Source organism: Podarcis gaigeae (genome assembly GCF_964106915.1).
Source record: "Podarcis gaigeae genome assembly, chromosome: 15".
Lineage (NCBI taxonomy): Eukaryota > Metazoa > Chordata > Lepidosauria > Squamata > Lacertidae > Podarcis > Podarcis gaigeae.
The window spans coordinates 13,292,226-13,311,511 of record NC_139692.1 but is presented as its reverse complement, the minus strand read 5'-3'; the positions used below and the strand labels follow the sequence as shown (position 1 = coordinate 13,311,511).

Here is a 19,286-nt window from a genome sequence, read left to right as displayed (position 1 = left end):
TTGTGAATTACTGTTTTCTGATAGAGAAATTAACATACGTGACATTTTGTTTTATATGGAAACTAATCTGCCAATAATAAAGAAATTCTGGTCACAAAGCCACTTAAGTGGTTACTGGATGAAGAGAAAGTGGGAGTAAATAAATTCTTTAATAAGCAATCATAAAGTAAACTTGTGGAAGACAGGAGTGCCTGGCGTGCTCTGGTTCATGAGGTCACGAAGAGTCGGACATGACTAAACAACAACAAAGTAAACTTCTTGAAAAGCAACATAATTTAATTTCTCTTATTAAACATGTTGCTATAAATACTACTGGGTGTGTTCTGGATGTTCAGTTTTATAGCAAACAGTAAAATTTGTGACATGTACAAGTTGTGTGAATCTACTTCTTCTACTTTTCATAATACATTTTGTTAAGCATTCATGCTCCACTGAAAATTTAATATGGCAAGCATTCAGGAATCATGGATATTTATCAGGCATTGCCCACCACATTAAAAATTACCTTCAAAATATATGGGCTAGAAACTTAGGTCACATCCACAACTTACATTTAAAGCTCTTATACTGTTATAAGGGTAATGGAAAATCCTGGGAACTGAAGTTTGCTCAGGGTGCTGGTAATTGCAGGTCTGTGAGGTCAACACCCTAAAACAAACTACATTTCCTAGGATTCTTTGCAGGAAGTCATGGCTGTTAAATTGATATGAGTGCTTTATGGTGAGGGTGTAACCTTGCTCTTTTAGAATTAAAAGCATTGGAGAATGTAACATGGTTGACTTCAATTGCAAGTGTAAGTATGCTTTGCCCTCTCACTAGCCAGAAGAGTGAGGACCACTGGGAGGTTGTACCCCCTCCATCCCAGAGTATCATGGCAAAGGGAGGACTAGCCTGGCCCTAGCCATCAGCCATATTTTCTTTCCATCTCCCTAATGGAAATAACTCTACACCAACTACAAGGACCTGTGACTGTAGTTGTATGAAGAAGATGACACTGGCTTCCCTCTCTTACCAGAGCACTAAGGACCATTGAGTTAGTTTCACAGGTTCTATTCCAGCCAGAATATTCACAAGGGAAGGCCAGTGATCCTAGGTGTCTTCATTCTGGCAGTATCAAACTGTTGATTTTCCTCTACCCTTTTCTTCCTCTACCTTTTTCTTTTAGTCCCTTCTGCATGTGTGTCTCTCCCTTTGTAAAACTAAGGGAGGGCCTGTACTTACTTTCATTTGTGCACAGTGCTTACCACCACATGCATTGTCCGATATGAACCATTTTGTAGCCATTTTTGACAAGGAGGATTAAGAGCATATAGCCTTACTATGTAGCAACAAAAAACACAAAAGTCCACTTCAGACTGTTTATTTCATTGGATGGTTTATTATGTGAATACAACTGATGTTTTGTAAACCATGTTTCATTTAATACAACACTGATTTTTAAAAATAAAGATAATCCTGGAAAATCAATACATTAAAGAGCGTGTGTAGCATAGATCTGTATATGGTCCACTGGATGACTTTTGAAATTTTTCTGTATGCAAAGCCTGTGAAATAACTGGGTAAAGTTGATGATGAGTGTAGTTTCAACTACACTCTTTACATAAATAGATGGTAGAAGGATTTGGCAGATAGAGAAAACACTGCTTCTCATCCTCTTAAAGTTCTCTAAATGTTTACTTCTCACATGCTGCTCAGGTAGTTCTACTACTGAATAAATGAAAAATAAACAAATGCACTCTTCTACACAGTTATTTCCATCTGTACAGCTTGAAATCTAAAGGATCACAAATAAAAATGAACTAAATACCTTGCATTGATTATGTGAGTTTTTCTGTTTTCAGTAAGAAAATTACCCAGCAAATGGTAATATAAAATGTCCCTGCTGGTTGAGTATAGTTCACTTCTACATTGGACATTCTAATGCAGCAATTATATACCTCATTTTATGCCATTTTAAAAAAACCCTTTCCTTACTAGACATAGATAGGTAGCCGTGTTGGTCTGCCATAGTCAAAACAAAAAAAAATCCTTCCAGTAGCACCTTAAAGACCAACTAAGTTAGTTCTTGGTATGAGCTTTCGTGTGCATGCACACTTCTTCTTTTTTGTTCTTACTAGACATGGAAAATAATTGACAGATTTGGTGCTAGCAATACCTCTGGAGTAAACAAAAACACTACAGGACACCTTTACACCCACCCACCCCTTTAGGCATGTTGTCCATCCTAAAATGACTTTCAGGTACACCAGAACTGTATTGCAGTTGGAAACAGTTAGTGAAAAGTATGTAACATCTGTTTAAAACAGAGTTGAAAATGTAAATGCAGTGTGTTGAACACATGCAAAGACTTCACTCCTAAAAACTGAATTCCCTTGAGCAACCTGGAGATCTCTTATGACCTTCTTTGGTAAGGAAAGTAACATAGGGCTCATCCACACTTCTGCTTGTGTTGTTCCTAGGAAGCACGGGTCTGAGTGGTTTTCCCCTTGCCCCACTCCTTTCCAACTGACAGAAAGGAAGTAGGCCTTCCCTCAAACGACCTTCAGTGTATCATTCTCATGACACCATCTGTTTGGCTGTACCATATTACATCTTATTCATGCAATCTTTCTGGCCTCATCTTACTGTCCCATCAGAATGCTTCTATTCTGCAGGCATTTGACATACCTGATTAATGAATTTAATGTGGCAAACCCTTGTTTTAGATTACTTTTATCTGCTATGTCAGCCTTTTTAGCAACGTTGCTGCTGCTGCTATATTGGTTTGTGGTAGTAGTAGGTTTGATTTTTCCTGTTTTTACCTATTGTGTATTGCCTTTACAACAGCAAATGCATTGGAAGGGCAGGTTAGAGTTTTCCTAGCACTGAGAGATGCTGAGGAGAAACTCAGGAGCTGGAAATGGAACACAACATTTTCATACCTGAAAAACAGATGAAAAACAGTAGTAATAAAATAAATACCTAAATAGTATCCTCCAACATGTGTCGCTCCTTCCTCCTTGTTAGTATAAGTATGTGGAAATGGTACTGTAGCAATTATGGAATGAAGAAATAACCAACCTTATTTTTAGATTTTAAAAACTAACAAAAGCCAACTAGACAAAAGACATCTGAGAGAATTTCCTTTTGTAAAACAGTTATCATATTTACACACTTGTAAATATTAAAAGATGAAAGATTTATACGATCTGAAGGACGGGAGGGGGGTTATTGGTTTATTTTATTTTTGTTCATTTTAAAAATGTATTTTGTGTATTTAATCTTGTTTTTTATGTTGTGAAACACCCAAAGATCTATGGATGTACAGTGGAGCCCCGCAAGACGAACGCCTCGCAAGACGGAAAACCCGCTAGACGAAAGGGTTTTCCGTTTTGGAGGCGCTTCGCAAAACGAATTTCCCTATGGGGTTGCTTCGCAAGACGAAAAGATCTTGCGAGTTCCCGCGGGTTTTTTCCGCTCCCCCCTTTTCCTAAGCCGCTAAGCCGCTTAACAGCTGATCGCTAAAAGCCGCTAGACCGCTAATAGCGCTAATCCGCTAAGCTGTCAATGGGCTTGCTTCGCAAGACGAAAAAACCGCTAGACGAAGAGAATCGCGGAACGGATTCTTTTCGTCTTGCGAGGCACCACTGTAGTGTACAGATTGAGTAAATAATAGTGTGGCCGCCCCTGCTCTATCAAATAGCATTCCAGTTAAGATATGACAAGTGTCCACTATCTGTACTTTCAAGAAACCATTAAAGACATTTTTGTTCTGATAGGCTTATCCAGGTGGATAAATGGGTCTTTACTACAAGTGTTCACTTGTTAGGATTTTAGTATTCTTTTAAATGTATTTGTTTTTGTGTTTTAAACAGTTTTTAATTTTCTTATGTGTAAATCACATTGAGACAAATTATTCAGAAGGCTACAGTATTAATAAATGAATTGTAATAATAATAATAAGATGCCTATTCTTTTTGTAGGCTCTTCAGTGATTCTCATTAATCTGAAGCTCTTTGCCACAACACTTTCTAACTTGGCACTATGCATCCTGATCCTGGACCTTTACAAGAACTACTTTTTCTAATAGTTAGCATTTGCTTCTCAACTACAGCTTCAGGTAAGTTCACCTTCCTAAACTGTCATATATACCTAATGTTCTCCTCCAGACATTTTGGTGGTTGATCTCTGTTGCCATGCCCCTATATTATGTGCTCCTCACTTGGGCACAACCTAACCATTCAAACTGCCAACCTTCTGATCGGCAAGCTCCAGGCTCTGTGGTTTAACCCACAGCGCCACCCGCGTGGATACATCCCATCAAAGACTGCCCACTAATATGCATTCTAAAGAGAGATACAGTATACTTACAAGAAGCAGAAAAAGTGAACCACATGTGTGGATCTGTTCATATCAATGATACAGACGGATAAATTGGATCAGAAAGACCTTCCTGGATATAAGTACCTGAAGTGTCTGTTAATATCTGATAATCAAGCCAAAATATTATACTACTTTCTGTATTTAAAGCTGAGTTTTTTAAAAATCAGTCTAAGGATTTAGAATTAAACTCGATGATACCATATATGGTGACCAGAGGTCGTTGTGTATTAAATAGTATGGCTTCACTGTAATGAAAATGGTTTCTGCATTGTCTAGCACTGTACTTGATTTTGAGAGTGGTAAAAATGCTCATATTGAGCTAAGGTTTAACTTCAAAATAGTTTTCTGTTCCAATCTGTAGTGCTTATGAGTAACAAATGCACAAATATTGAGGTTGGATATAAATTTAGAAATAGTATAAACTGGTCTGTATTTGTAGGAGATACATTAAAAAAAAATTCTATGGGGTCCCCCCCCCATGATGTTGCCTATTGAAAATCCTGACACTATTTTATATTCTTTTGATTGTTGTGTTTTCCATATTGTACCTTTATTGCATATTTCTTTTGCATCAATACATATTAATGTTTTCCACTGCTTTGGGGGCCTTTGGGCTAAACTGCAGTACTGTATATAACCTGCAGCATACCAAATGTTTAGTCCACATTTTCATACATACTCAAAACTGCTAACAGCTAAAGGAATTGTTTGCACTGAGTGTGTGTGTCTTTCTTTTCTAGACTTGATTCCTCACTTTGTTTCTGAGCCACTTTCTACCATCCAGAAACCTGGTGCAACTGTAAAGCTTCATTGTACTGCTGAGCCCTCTACAGCTCATGTAACTTGGCTATTCAATGGAGAGAAATTACACAAGAAAGTGGAGCAAGTAGACTCACAGCCAGGATACCTTACAATCTTCTCCCTTAGCCCTTCAAATTCTGGTGTATATCAATGCATAGTCAATAACAGCATTGGTGCAATTATCAGCAGGCCTGCAACAGTATCTATTGCCTGTAAGTTATACTTTTATTTATAGTAAAACTGAGCACATTATTTTTTTTATAACGTTTCCTTTTATTTTGTCCATTTTTTTTTGTTTTGTTTGCCACATCCATGAATTTAACGTCTTGGAGGAATTTATGTGTCTTTAAACATGCCTTATTTGGGACAAAGGGGTGACCTCTGTGTTAGAAGCACATTAGTAAAGCAAAGTATCTATTTTGTGTTTTTCTCTTGAAGTTAACTACATAATATAGAAAGAAACAATTACTAATTTCTTCCAGTCCTCATATTGCAATTTATAAACATGTTCTAGAAAGGGAGTTTGTGCTAAATGAAGAAATCTTTATCTGAAGGCCTACCCAAACACCCCCTAGTTTTTAGGTAGATGGTGCAAGTTTGATCAGTTTTACCTGAATTGAAAGGGGAGGGGAACAAAAGCTTGTTAATTCCATGGGAATTGCCATAATTTACATTATAAACCATAATCAACTGTAAAAAAATTAGATTTGCAAATACAATCTTAAATGAAAGTTAAAAGGCCTCAACAAAATCATCCCATGCTTATATTTGTCTTTTGAAAACCTTTCCCCCTCTTGTTTTCAAAAGTATTTCCAACTTGAGGGTGATTTGGCTTTTGGGGATCAGAAGTAAGATGCTTGAATTGTCTTGTAAGTCTGAGTTAAAGAATCTCCTTTATAAAGATGCTGTGTGTATGAATCATATCCCAAATACCCATAAGAGAAAATTTTCTCATAATTCAGACTGGTAAGTGTTTTTGTAGAGTATTGACCCATAGCAGGATTCCCTTGAGAGCTTATAAAGGTCAGTTAGCACTGACAAACTCTACTGGTTGCAATAAATTGTGAATATATCTAAGTGTACCGTACCACTTGGAGGTGAAAATGGCAATGGTGGAGCTACTGGTAGGTGAATTGGCATTTAAGTGAGCTAGCAGCTCTGTAACATAAGCTGAGAATTGTACAAAACAGTGGCCCAATTCACACATCACATTAAACCATAGTTAAAAGAAACCAGTGTGGAGCAGCATATTCATGCATGCTGTTGAAGTCATGGGCACTTCACTTCTTCCTTGCCGCTGCATGTCATGTTGTTCAAACCCAACATATGGAAGCCAAAGTTATTTGGAGATAAACAAACCACAAGAGTGGGTTCAGATAACATGACATACCAGATCATGGCTTATTTCCCCACAGTACAGCAGGAGCAGGGGAGGAAGAAGACATGTGTACTCTCAGCAGTATGCACCAGCAACTCTGCTCATTCAAACTCAGTCATAATTTGTTTTAACAATGGTTTAATGTGCTGTGCAAACCTAGCCAATGAAAACTGGCATGGCAATACTGTACAACAGCACTATATTCTACACATTGTCGAATTTCTGTTCTGCTGTTCTAATTATCTTCCATTGCAGGAACAAAATGCCGATATAGCATTGTTGAGGTCGAAAAGGTTAGAAGAATTTTTAGATGGTGCTTTTCAGGAGACAGTCAGTACAGTAACAACGGAGATTCAGACTTAGGTATATTCATCCCCCGCACATACGTGTGCGCACACGCAGAGCTTGTAGAAAATAAACTTCAAACTGAGCTGTATGCTGGAACTTTAATTTCTGTTCTTAGTAAAGTGGGAGGGGAAGGACACACATGAACTTAAGGCTTTCCTTCATTATTACTGCATTGACATTCTCTCCTGAGAAATATCCTCTGATCAGGACTTGAGCACCACTTTTTTATTAAACCCAAAACTTTGGAAGTAGATCCTGCTGTATTTTCTGAACCTTTAAAGAACGAACTACGTTTTCTTCTAGATCTTGATGATTTTGAGACCTCAGTGAGGAACACAATTGTTGCGGAAGAAGGGAATACTGCTTTAATCAGTTGCAAGCCACCAAAAAGTAGTCCAGAGGCACATATTCGTTTCCGTGTACGAGGGAAATGGCTGGAACAATCAACAGGTGAGACTCTGTGTAATAAAAAGATATAAATGGCTGCAATCCAGAGCACCCTTACCAAGGAATAAGGCCCATGGAACTCCGTAGAACTTACTTCTGCATGCATATATATATATATATATATATATATATATATATATATATATGCAGGTTTTGGTGTCCTCGGGTGTCTTCCCGTGTAAAAGTTGGGGTGTCTAGGCGACGTTTCGACGAGGTCTCACTCGTCATCTTCAGGCTGGTGCTTTCGGCTTCAGCCTGAAGATGACGAGTGAGACCTCGTCGAAACGTCGCCTAGACACCCCAACTTTTACACGGGAAGACACCCGAGGACACCAAAACCTGCATTCCTGTACCCGTGAAAATCTACGAAAGCATATATATATATATATATATATAAAATATCTATCTACGCATATAGAGGGATTTCACTTTCTGTCTGTTTCCTGACCATTAGAAATTGCTACAGTAATTTGAGCTTTGGTCATTACATTATCTTTCTGTTTCAGTAAACACTGATTAATCTGCACACTTGAGTAGAAAATCAGTCCATAGCAACTTAATTAATAATAACCCAATTTTATCCTAGAAAACTACCTAATTCTCCCATCTGGAAATCTGCAAATTTTGAATGTATCTTCAGATGACAAAGGATTCTATAAGTGTGCAGCATATAACCCAGTCACTGATGATCTTAAACATGAACCCAATGGACATAAGCTCATAATCAGCAGTGAGTATTGAATGTGATAGGACTAAAATTGTTCCATGAAATCATAGGACATAAACCACCAAGGACTACCACTGTAAGTTCCCTGAATCTCATACCTTGCACTTTGAAAAGTTCAGTTTAGAGGAAGCCCTGTCAAAGTATCTGGTACAATGCATAACCAGTTTTTCTTAACCATGGTTAAGCATTGAATCTAAATACCTAAATTATTATGGATGTGAAAACATAATTTGGAGTGTGTTTGTAAATTGTAGTTAGTATTAACCTTTTTAAAGAGTTGCATCTGCATCAAGCAGACCATTACAAAGGGCCACAACTCACTGGCAGAGCATATGCTTTGCATGAAAAAGTTGGCCTCTCTAGGTAGGACCAAGAAATGCTCACACCTTGAAACCCTGGAGAGCTGCTGCCAGACATGATAAGCAATACTGAGCTAGATAAACCAATAGTCTGGCTTCGTGTAAGGTAGATTCTTACGGTTAAAGCAGTTTGCAAGCAGAGAAATGAACAAAGAAGGAAAAGTGTTAAGCAGATCTTACTAATGTGTACTACTTAAGGTTTAGCTTGGCTATGCATGGCAAACATTTGGAAATTTAAGCAGGCTGAAGGCAACAAACTACAATCAATCAAATGTTACATCTTCACTCAGCCTAGGGTCAACAGTGGGTGGTTATGTTGGCATGTTTATAAAATGGTATAGAAACATAATGCCTTGATGAGAATGTAGGAAGCCAGAGAGTCTTGAACACCCAATTGAAAAGAACTCATGTATCCTTTCCTCTCAATTTCTAGGCTCTTCCTCAGACAACTTTCACATTGTTCATCCCACCACTTCTCAGACTTTGACAGTACCTCAGCACAATCCTTTGATGTTGGAATGTGTTGTTAGTGGCCTGTCTGTTTCTTATGTCCGTTGGTATAAGGATGACAAAGATGTACTCACTAAAGGCAGGTGGAGAATGCTTCACTCTCATCTTATGATAGACTCGATTAATACGTCAGATGCTGGAAATTACTCCTGTGTGGTGGATAACAAGTCCGGAGTTGTGAAACATGTAAACTACAGTGTGAATGTACTTGGTAAGATATGCAGTGGCAAAATGCTTGATTGGCGAGTTTTTTTGAAGCAATAAATTTATGGTCCATGAGACATGCTATTGTGAAATTAACAGAATGAAAGCAGCATATCATATGTGCATTTTCTTTTCCATTCCAGAATCACCATCAATTTCAAAAGGATTGCAAGATCAGTTAGTGTCCCTGGGTAAAAATATACATCTTTCCTGTGAAATACATGGAAACCCGACACCTAACCTCACCTGGTACCATAATGCAGCTCCTGTCCATCTTTCTTCACGGCACTTACCTTCAGGAAACAAGCTGAGAATTAATGGTTTCACCAGAGAAGATTCAGGGTTGTATCAGTGTTTAGTCAACAATGGCATTGGATTTGTGCAGTCTGCTGGGAGACTTCATTCCCAAGGAGGTAAAAAAAAATGAATCACATCAAACACCTTTCTGCTTTTCTTTTTGACATCTTTCAGTCTAACATGAAAATAGCCTGTTGCTTCCTGGGATTATTCTCCTAAATTGTTCTGATCAACAAGTTACGCTTTAAAATGGTAGACCTCATTTCTTGTGTTGCAAAGTAGACTGTAGTCCACTGACCAAATACTAGCCAATTTTTGATAGGCCACCTAGTGTGTGAGCTATGAGATTGTGACAGATTAAATTTATTAGCCTCTTAGTTTTGATGGTGTTGAGAGTGTTACTTATGGTTTTGATGATGTTGCCAATTGAAACTAAATTCCAGCTGTAAACTTATATATGCAGAATCTCAAATAATGGAATTCTGATAATACATCTTGCTGATGTGTCAGTTTAGGGAGCATATTTGAAAGCTTTCAGTTTCTTTCTCTTCAGAATATTAAATATTCTTTTACTAGAGTAGTTAACAATCACAGTACTTGCATGAGCGGGTTCTGATGTGTTTGTGGCCCAATGCAGTCTACTTAGCTTTTATGTGCATAGATGTCCATATATTACCCCCTGGCCCCCTTTATGACTGTGCTGGCTTCGGGATATGCAAGAACAGTACTGTATTTTATTATAATATGAGTTTGTATCTTATATTTATATTTTTAATAGACAGAGGCTTCAAGCCAACTATAACCTCGCTGCCAGCAAACAGCAGAGTAGCAGAAGGTGACACAGTCACGCTGTCCTGCAATGCCACTGGGTTGCCTCCGCCTGTAATCCGTTGGTACAACAGTCATGGGCTGATTACCAGCCATCCTTCACAGGTGCTTTATTCAAAATCACGGAAGTCATCCTCCCAAGCAAGAACTGGCAACTCCATTTCAGACAGAACCTACTTCATCATGTCTCGCAGTGGATCAAGCTCCTTATATGTTCAGCCTGTTACATCAGAGCATGCTGGGAAATATACCTGTGAAGCAATTAACGAATATGGGACTGCTCGTTCCGAAGCTTTCCTTACCGTTGGTAAGTGTCATCCAAGTTGCTGCTCCCATAGTGTGCAGATATTTTGGCTGATATACTGTCAGGATAACTTTTTTTTATTGGATTTGGATAAATCATACGTCTAATGGATGGTCAGGAGCACCTGCCTGTTGCTGCCCAAACATATCGTATTTTTCGCTCTATAACATGCACCTGACCATAACACGCACATCGTTTTTAGAGGAGGAAAACAAGGAAAAAAATTCTGAATGAAACAGTGGATGTATCATTTTTGTGCTTCATGCTGTGGCCACAGACATGTGATCTGATGGTGAATTTAGGGTAGCCCAATGCAAAGATCCTGAGGATCCATGTGGATCCATGCTTTTTAATCACATTTTTATATCATTGCAGCCCCAGGCAACAGTGGGTGCGTGATTTTTTTTGGGGGGGGGCAGGCTGTAGCCATGGACATGCTATGTGATCTGATGGTGAATTTGGGGTGACCCAATGCAAAGATCCTGAGGATCCATGTGGATCCATGCTTTTTAACCACATTTTTGCACCATTGCAGCCCCAGGCAACAGTGGGTGCGAGATTTTGGGGGGGCAGGCTGTAGCCATGGACGTGCTATGTGATCTGATGGTGAATTTGGGGTGACCCAATGCAACTTCCATCATACCTAGCCATTGGCTATTGGCTGGAGCTGATGATATTTGCAAACCAACAACATTGGAATCCATGCATATCTCCAGGGCTTTTTTTCAGCTGGAACTTGCCAGAACTCAGTTTCGGCATCTCTCAGGTAGACACCATTGCCCTTATAAGAGATTAAGGGAAGCATTCATGGAGAGTTCTGGTGCCTCTTTTTCTAGCACTGCATATCTCTAACCTTCAACTTCCTTCTGTAGATTCCTACGAAGCTAGTACAAAAGCAGAAGAAATTGCTCCTGTGGAAATTGCCCAGAGTGATGAAGGAGATGGAGATTATGATTCAGATACGGGCCTTCAAAGTTCATCTCCAACAGAGATTCTTACTGAAGAAGTTGCTACAGAAAAAACATCCAGTGGCATTTCTCCACCAGAAGCTCCAATCATTCTCAGTCCTCCACAGACTCTTAAACCAGATCAGTACAATCTGGTATGGCGCCCTGGAAAAGATGGTGGTCAGCCAATTAATGCCTATTTTGTGAAATATCGCAAGGTACTTATTCAAATTGCATTATATTTGATAAACTTTGCACTTCCTTTTTTTGAAAATTGGATGAGTTGGACTGCCATCATTTTTAGTAATGAACAGGGCTTATGTTAAACACACACACACACAGTACAGAACTCTGGTATTTGATGATAATATTAGGCCAAAGAGAGATACTCCCTGTCCCAGTGCATTCAAGTCTCTGCTCCTAAAGCTTGCTCTAAGCTTTGCAGGAAAAGTCATTAAGAAAACTCTTTCACATCAGTTACTTGTTTTCACTTTCTTATAGTGAAATAACTAAGGTATTATATTTAGACTTGCCTTTCCTGTATTTAACTGCAGCAGATTTAGATAGGGGTTTATTTGCTCTTAGCCTCTTGTGATTCCTTTTTGCAGTTGGATGATAATCTCAATGTTACCAACTGGAATACAGTTCGTGTCCCTGGAAGCGAAAATGAACTTTCTCTCTCAGAACTGGAACCTTCCAGTCTCTATGAAGTCTTGATGGTAGCCAGAAATGTGGCCGGTGAAGGCCAGCCTTCCATGCTTACTTTCCGTACTAGCAAAGGTAAGTAAGCGTGTGCTCAAAATACATTGCAGTTGATGGGCTTTTTTCTAAAGTTCCCATTTGCGGAGACGTATAATACCCATAAAAAAAACAAAGATAGTGGCTGCAGTCTCATTGGAACTCCATGTCCAGTACTTGCTCTGAACCAGGATTCAGGAACTGAACATAGATCTGCAGTCTGAGTAGAACCCTGAGATTCTGTGAGTGATCTTTCATTCACAGAACAATGTCAGCACTTGCTGATAAAAGGGGAGGAAGGTGATTTTTGCAAATTTCTCCTCTCCTCTTTAGCACCTAGGAAGATTTACTCCGGTAGAGTGGGGGTCCCTTGGGAACTGTATTGAAAGTTGGCTGGCTGGCTGCAGAATGAAGGCAGCTTGGCAAAATCACCTTTCTTGCATTATTGCATACATTAGTGCTCTTTCATACATAAAGGGCACTTTAGGATCTCTTCACAATGAGAATACGCTTTCCTTGGGAACTTCCCAAAGTTCTATTGAAACAGACTTGCAGATTTGGGCTGTCCTATAGCAAAGGCTAAACTGATGTACCATCAGTAGCATGGCATATTCAGTTTTAGTGGGATTTCTGTAGTGTAAATATCATTTAGGTTCAATAGTATTGCTGCCTATCTCCATGGGGCAGAAAGCTGTTCTCAAATGGCATAAAAATTGTGTAGGATGTGTGTGATTATAAACCTTTACTACTTGGTTCAAAACATGCCATAGGAGAGGATATTGACTGACTAGGAAGGTTTCTTCCACTCACTGAGCACATAATTCTCTTTTAGAAAGAACCTCCTCCTCCAAAAATACACAGACTCCCTCTCAACCAGTTGGTATTCCTAAGCACTCTGTCATTCAAGAAGGGGCAACCAACAATTTTGGAGTGGTCCTTCCAGATTCATCTCGACATAGTGGAGGTAGGTGTTACCATTCAGATTTTTGTCTGTGCATTTTATACTGCAGCATACAATATGGCTTGGGGTGTGGGTGTGGGTGGAAACCCTCCTGAATGTTCTCTGGCTGTTCATCTAATTTTCAGGTCATTTATGTGTATAAGTGTTCAATTTGTGACTTTTCTGACTGAGCACTAAACTGTTTGAGGAATTGCAAAGGCCCCGTAGCTCATTGCAGAATGCATGCTTTGCATGAAGAGGATCCAAATTCAATCCCTGGCATCTTCAGTTAAAACAAAAATCTGGTAGCAGATTATGAAAGACTGAGAACCTAGAAAATTGTCACTGCTCAATGTGGGCAGTACTGATAGTAGATGTTTGATAGTCTGATGTGGTATAAGGCAGCTTCTACATCCAGTTAAAGCTCTTAGGTAGCAGTGCTGGGTACTGCTTTTGGGAGAGTGCTTCCAGTCAGAGTAGATTGCAGTAAGCTAGATTGGGGTAGAGAACCTCTGGTCTGTGGAGCTTCACCAAACCACATCCACTTGCCTCAAACCTGACATCATATGTGATGTGAGGTGCCAGGCAGATAGAAACTGCAGCTGGAAAGCAGTATTTAATCTGCCAATTAGTCGACCCCCACCTTGTGGACCAACTTTGACAGAGTATACACATTATGTCATCAGATGATAGACAGTGGTCCCCCCGATTCATCAGAGTTTGTCCAAGAATGAACTCTGCATCAGCTGAAGTGTGGGGAGCCTAATCCTTGATTAATCCAAACCTTCCAGAAAGTAGGACTCCTCACTCATTACATGATATATTTACCCTCCTGATTTCCTATATGATTTGTTGTGTAATGAAGAGGGTTCCAGTGTATAATCAAAATGTATTATTTGTGATGGTCTTTGGGTTGCATGTTGAGATGGTAGGATTAATGGAATTTATAATTAGCATGTTGAGATGGTAGGATTAATGGAATTTATAATTAGTGAGAGATGTCCTACTCATTTACTAAAAAATGAGTCCAATGTATGTTCCATCACTTTTGTCGTTGCTAAATTTTACAGAATAATTTAACGTTTCATAGTTAAATTGATGTGAAACAACATAGTCAAGTGTCGGCGCTTGCGTGTGTTGTCTGTCCTATGTGGTAGAAGATGACAAGCTGGAAAATAGCCTTAAGAATATATAACCTTCTCATGGTTAAACTATGTATCTTCCTCTTCCAAATTATATCCCATTTCTCTATGCTGTACTCTATGTAGTTTAAGTGTATGAACCAATAAAGTAAAGACTGAAGGATATGTCTGCCAGAATGGTTATAATCACACTTACTAACACCACCTCTCTCCATTCTTTCTGTTCCCACTGCTGTCTAACTTCAAGTGAGTTCAGTAAGTATTAATATAATATGCATGGTTTTGAACGCTAGCTAACTTGTTTCTAAGAGGTCTTAAAGCTTCTTGATACTTATGAAGGCTTTATTCTTATAGTTACTGTATCTAGGAATTTCAGTTTAGATTGTAGGCTTTCTGTTCTGCAAATGGTGAGGTTTCTGTGCAATACGTTCATTTCAGTTCGGTACCAAGTAGTAGTGACACAGCAGATCACCCTGTCTATTTCTGTGGTTGTGAATTAAGCTATGCAATTCTCTTGGTTTCTGATGATGTGCTAATACTTCAGGACTGGTGTGCGCTGACATAATACAGTGTTCTGGCATAACGTAGACTGAATACAATAGACTACATTGCCAAATTAGCTCCCCCCCCCCAAGAAGCTTTAATTATCTCCATATTTGAAAACTGAAATGATCTTCCATGTTTGCATTTCAGAAAGGATTTTCTGGGCTTAAGACTAATGCACATTTGAGTATGTTCTTTCTCACTTGACTGAAACACATTATTAAATAAAATGTGGGTATAGAAATCAAGTGCTTCTAACTATTCTAAATCTTTATGAAGCCATCTCAATTTCCTATTTCAGTACCTGAGGCACCAGATCGACCTACTATTTCCACGGCATCAGAGACTTCTGTTTATGTCACTTGGATCCCACGTGCCAATGGTGGATCACCCATCACTGCCTTTAAAGTAGAATATAAACGCATGAACAGGAACAGTGAGTGGCTGGTTGCAGCTGATAACATCTCCCCTTCCAAACTTTCAGTGGAAGTTGGCAGTTTGGATCCAGGTATTAATATGCATTTTTTGTTCAAGAGAGATCACAATTAGTATTATGCGTTTCTGCATTGGCGCTGTAGCCAAGTAAAAATCCTGTTAAACTATAAGATGTTGCTTTTAATGTCACCAATGCTATATAAGATTCAGGGGAATTAGCAGTCCTTGTGTCTTAACTATCACAAACATTTTTAGTCAAGCATCTGAACAGCATTTTCATAATAAGCATGAGAATAAGTCACTGACCAGCTTTTACTTTCCTAACTTGGTATAGAGAGCTGGCATGTGCTCACATGTTGCCATATCTTTTCTGGTGGAAAATAACACCTCATCCAGTATTTGGCTAGATTGGATCTTTCTATCAGGAAGGGATGTCCAGCATAGTGAGTGAGAAAAATAGTATAAGATAACCTTACAACAAGGGTCATTTGGATCTTTCTGTTCTATGTTTCTAGAATGCTGGGTTTTATCTTTTCATCTAATGTTCAGTTCTCTCTTTTTTTGCCATATGAAAGGAGCTGCATATAAGTTTCGTGTGATTGCTATTAATAACTACGGGGAGAGCCCACGAAGTTCTGCCTCTCGGCCTTATCAGGTAGCTGGCTTTACCAATCGGTTTTCCAACCGACCCGTCACAGGACCACACATTGCTTACACTGAGGCGGTCAGCGACACTCAGATCATGTTAAAGTGGACTGTAAGTATCAATTTATGTGCACCATGAAAAAAATTGATTTTGCTTGCATCTCGCGTTAGATCAAATGTTCTGTAAAGCAACAAATCAGTGGATTATACTAAACTGACCTTTTGGGAACCAAAAGCTGTATATGAAAAGCAGTGAGCACTTGAAATGCACAGTATAAATGCTGAGTATGTGCAGTCAGTATTAGCAACCAGTATTGCACTCAGGAAAATGCCTTGGTGAACATGTACTCTTAAAAACTTGCATCAAAACATAATATAGATAGTGCCTACTGTAACTCTGTAGGGAGGCTGTTCCACATAGTAGGTGCTACCGTCACAACAGCTCTTTTCCTGGTGGTCTGGAGGCTGGAAGGTGCATTAAGAGGGCTCATCTTCTGATCTCATTGCATGGACAGGTCTATGTGGGAGGAAGCATTCCTTTGTGTAACCCAGTTCCAAGTTGTTTAAGGTTTTATAAATTGCAGTAGACCCTTAAACTTTGTTTAATAGCAAATTGAAAGCCAGCGCAGTTTCTTCAAGTGGGATGTTCCATGCCCACAGCATGGTGCTCCACTGAGCAACCAAGTTACCACATTGTACACCAGCTGCAACTTTCGAAACAGTCTTCAGAGCAGCCCCACATTGAATACATTATATTACTGCAATCTCAGAATTTCCAAGGCATGGGTCACTGGCTTAGGCTGTGCCTTTCTAAGAACAGTCATAGTTGACATACCAGCCAGAGCTATAAAAAGGCATTCATAGCCATGGAGCCTACTTGAGTCACCAGTGACAGAGATAGATCAAGGTATGCCCCGGACTAGATACCTATTCCTTCAGGCAAAAGCAGCCCCATCCCGAACATGCAACTCTTCTGTTTCCCAGAACCAGGAACCACTTACCCATAGGGCCTCAGCTTTAGTTCATTGATCCTCATCCACGTGTAAATGCAACAGGGTCACATTACTCCTGCCCTTCTCCTGATAAAGGTCATCCCTCAAGATGACCAAAGCTAATTTGGTCTGAACCCAGAATGGAAACCTTTAAACAATAATGAGAGTATAGCTTTAGCTAAAATTCTAGAACTGTATTCACAAAATACTTCTCACTGTTTTAAAGCCCACTTTTGTTCCGTTGTCTCTTCCCGCATTACATTAACATTGTCTTTCAGCCCCTGCCCCAGGAAAATATATCCCTTGTTGACTGTAGTTCTGGAATTTCAGTTGTTTTAATATTTCTTTTCTAGTATATCACTTCAAGCAACAACAACACACCCATCCAAGGATTTTATATTTATTACCGGCCAACAGATAGTGACAATGATAGTGATTACAAGCGGGATGTTGTGGAAGGTAAGATGCATTACTCTGATTATGCAAGGAATTGCTCCAATTACAGTACTTCTTATTCCCCCTCCAAAGCATCAACCCAAATGCTGTTCTAATGTAAAGAAAACATAACAAAGACATCAGAAAAAAGACATCACAGAAATAGACAACTCTGTATAAGGGACTGTGCTCTTTGTAACATTTAAGAAAGCCAAAGTGTAATGTGTGTGGGGGGGGGGGGGATGAAAACCCTTTCTGATTCCTGTGAACTAGAGTTGAGGCACTAGAATAAACATGTTTTCATTCAGTGTCTTGTACCAGGTGGTCAATAGCTTCTTTGCTAAAGGAACTTTCACTAGTGCACTCCAGAATTGCATTTGCTTCTGTTGCAACCACACAAAACTAACGGTTAATAATAATAATAATAATAATAATAATAATAATAATAATAATTTTTTATTTATACCCCGCCCTCCCCAGCCAAGGCCAGGCTCAGAGCGGCTTACAAGCAATAATAAAAACAAGATGAATGATTACAACTTAAAAACAAAAATAAAATACAACATTAAAATAATGGAACATTAAAATATTAAAATGTAGCCTCATCACAGGAGGAGAAGGAAAAGAAAGGGGGAAAAAAAAGAGAGGGGGGGAATCAAATTGGCTCCAAGCCAAAGGCCAGGCGGAACAACTCTGTCTTACAGGCCCTGCGGAAAGAAATCAGATCCTGCAGGGCCCTGGTCTCATGAGGCAGAGCGTTCCACCAGGCCGGAGCCAGAGTTGAAAAGGCCCTGGCTCTGGTTGAAGCCAATCTAACTTCCTTAGGGCCTGGGACCACTAGGGTGTTGTTATTTATGGACCTTGAGGCTCTCCGTGGGGCATACCAGGAGAGGCGGTCCCGTAGGTACGAGGGTCCTAGGCTGTGAAGGGTTTTAAAGGTCAAAATCAGCAACTTAAATCTGACCCTGTACTCCACCGGGAGCCAGTGCAGCTTGAAAAGCACTGGGTGAATATGCTCCCATGGCAGAGACCCTGTGAGGAGCCTCGCTGCAGCATTCTGTACCCGCTGGAGTTTCTGGGACAGCTTCAAGGGTAGCCCCGCATAGAGCGAATTACAGTAGTCAAGCCTGGAGATGACCGTCGCATGGATCACTGTGGCCAGGTTGGGGCGGGAAGGGTAAGGGACCAACTGCTTGATGCGGCGAAGGTGGAAAAATGTCGCCTTGGCTGTTGCTGTAACTTGCGCCTCCATGGAAAGGGAGGCGTCAAGGATTACACCCAAACTTTTAACGGAAGGCAATGGCACTAATTGGGCCCCCGCAAGAGAAGGGAGTTGGTCCCTCATCCCCATGCCATCCCAACCTAGCCATAGGACCTCTGTCTTCGAAGGATTTAGTTTCAATCGGCTCCCACGAAACCATCCAGCCACAGCTTCCAAACATCTGGTCAGTGTGTTCGGGGCCGAGTCAGTGTGGCCATCCATCAGCAGATAGAGCTGAGTGTCATCAGCATATTGGTGACAGCCCAGCCCAAAGCTCCGGATAATCTGGGCAAGGGGGCGCATAAAGATGTTAAAAAGCATTGGGGAGAGAATTGCGCCCTGCAGCACTCCACACACCAAGGAGTGGCGCGACGACATTTCCCTCCCTAGTGCCACCCTCTGTCCCCGACCAGAGATAAAAGAGCACAACCAGTTACGGGCTATGCCCTGTATCCTCGTAGAAATGTTATACATCAAACTCTTCTTTACTACATTATATATCCACAACTACTTTTTGATTTAAATAGTTGTTTGTAACAAATATCTCTTCCTCCCTGTGTCACTATCTGCCAGATCTTGAACCCTTGTCACAGAAATTGCAGTGGGACTGTATTTGTGGAGTATTAGTTCTCATAATAAATTT

At 39.9% G+C, this 19,286-nt stretch overlaps 1 protein-coding gene across 4 annotated transcripts in view; it reads left to right on the top strand.

The window, feature by feature from the left end:
• CDON (cell adhesion associated, oncogene regulated) overlaps positions 1 to 19,286 on the top strand; it is a 116,048-nt gene that overhangs the window by 76,608 nt on the left and 20,154 nt on the right. For all 4 annotated transcript variants that reach the window (XM_083713443.1, XM_083713442.1, XM_083713445.1 and 1 more), the window contains 13 exons: positions 3,963 to 4,099; positions 5,103 to 5,375; positions 7,193 to 7,339; positions 7,923 to 8,066; positions 8,856 to 9,143; positions 9,280 to 9,549; positions 10,212 to 10,568; positions 11,438 to 11,730; positions 12,121 to 12,292; positions 13,083 to 13,214; positions 15,177 to 15,383; positions 15,886 to 16,067; positions 17,301 to 17,406. In XM_083713443.1, the coding sequence (XP_083569569.1) occupies positions 4,024 to 4,099; positions 5,103 to 5,375; positions 7,193 to 7,339; positions 7,923 to 8,066; positions 8,856 to 9,143; positions 9,280 to 9,549; positions 10,212 to 10,568; positions 11,438 to 11,730; positions 12,121 to 12,292; positions 13,083 to 13,214; positions 15,177 to 15,383; positions 15,886 to 16,067; positions 17,301 to 17,406 (2,647 nt within the window). In that variant the 5' untranslated portion in view covers positions 3,963 to 4,023. The remainder of the gene's footprint in view (positions 1 to 3,962; positions 4,100 to 5,102; positions 5,376 to 7,192; positions 7,340 to 7,922; positions 8,067 to 8,855; positions 9,144 to 9,279; positions 9,550 to 10,211; positions 10,569 to 11,437; positions 11,731 to 12,120; positions 12,293 to 13,082; positions 13,215 to 15,176; positions 15,384 to 15,885; positions 16,068 to 17,300; positions 17,407 to 19,286) is intronic.